Below are 1,195 nucleotides of genomic sequence, written 5' to 3' on the forward strand. Positions count from 1 at the left end.
GCAATATTTCACATTTATTTTGTAAATAAAAGATATTAATTAATGGAATTTAAAACTAAGCTTGTTTTAAAAATATATATCAAAGTATTTTCGTATTATTTTTAATTTAAATTAAAAAATTACAATAAATAAAAAGGATATTTATAATTAATATCAACTAAATACAGCAATTAATATAGTAAAATAACAGAAAAAAACATCAGTTTATATTGTAAAATAAAAGAGAATAGGTTATGCTATTAAATAATTTTAAATAATAATTTAATATAAATATATAAAAAATATAATTTGTATTTTTTTTCAAATATTAATATTCAAATATAAAATTCATGATTTAAATTATATTTCTATCCATTAATTATCTTCTGAAATTTCAAAATTATGTCTGTATAAAATACTATTTACGAAAAAACGAGGTTAAAGTTTTACATATCGTCAACATGGTTTTGTTTGTATAATAAAATGTCAATAAAATTAAAGCAAAAAAATCTTTCAGTTTGTGATTGCATTTTCATTGACAGCGCGACAAAATAATCACTGTGGTCCGGCAACAAACAACATAGCTTCCAAGAATACTTAAGTTTTCTGGCAGCAAAATGTTTGAGACACACGTCGAAAACACGTAACTTGCAACAGATTTACCACCAGCTAGCTTACCACACGATTTTCGAAATCACTTCATCATAAATAACTCCACCGCATTTTGAGGTTTGCACATTATTTTGATCGGTAACTCACCTGTTCATCCGCCATTTTCGCAGCTTTGTATTATCTACAATGAAGGCAGGATCACATGCTTTAATCTCGACTGCCACAACATTTATGTAGAAACGACGTTTCTTACGACGGAAGCATCAACAACGCCACCTTTATTAACAAAAGAAAAAAAATATATACCTTTTACCTTAAAAAGATGGAAGGAGAATTAAGCTGAATCTTCACTGATTATAAAATATGATTATAAAAATTATAATACATCACAATATTAAAAGAAGTTAAAATATTTAATTATTTTTCAAGTTTTATATTTCAACTAATGAATAGATTAACTATAAATAAAGACTAATTTAAAAAAATTAATTAGTTTGATTTTTATTATTAATTATTGTTTTTTCATTGTATTATTATATTAAAAATTTAATAAAATTTATAATATATTTACATTATATAAAATAATAATAAAAAAATATAATAG

General features: G+C 22.5%; 1 protein-coding gene across 3 annotated transcripts in view; it reads right to left on the reverse strand.

The window, feature by feature from the left end:
• Nucleotides 1-888, reverse strand: part of LOC102680439 (exportin-7) — a 9,055-nt gene extending 8,167 nt beyond the window's left edge. For 2 of the 3 annotated variants that reach the window (XM_006617068.2, XM_006617067.2), the window contains exon 1: nt 739-888. In XM_006617068.2, the coding sequence (XP_006617131.2) occupies nt 739-753 (15 nt within the window). In that variant the 5' untranslated portion in view covers nt 754-888. Of the gene's footprint in view, nt 1-657; nt 683-738 lie in introns of those variants that run through there. The other variant, XM_006617069.2, reaches the window with a different exon arrangement.
• Between the last annotated feature and the right edge of the window lie 307 nt (nt 889-1,195).

The sequence above is a fragment of the Apis dorsata genome, unplaced genomic scaffold, assembly GCF_000469605.1.
Source record: "Apis dorsata unplaced genomic scaffold, Apis dorsata 1.3 scaffold_292, whole genome shotgun sequence".
Classification (NCBI taxonomy): Eukaryota; Metazoa; Arthropoda; class Insecta; order Hymenoptera; family Apidae; genus Apis; species Apis dorsata.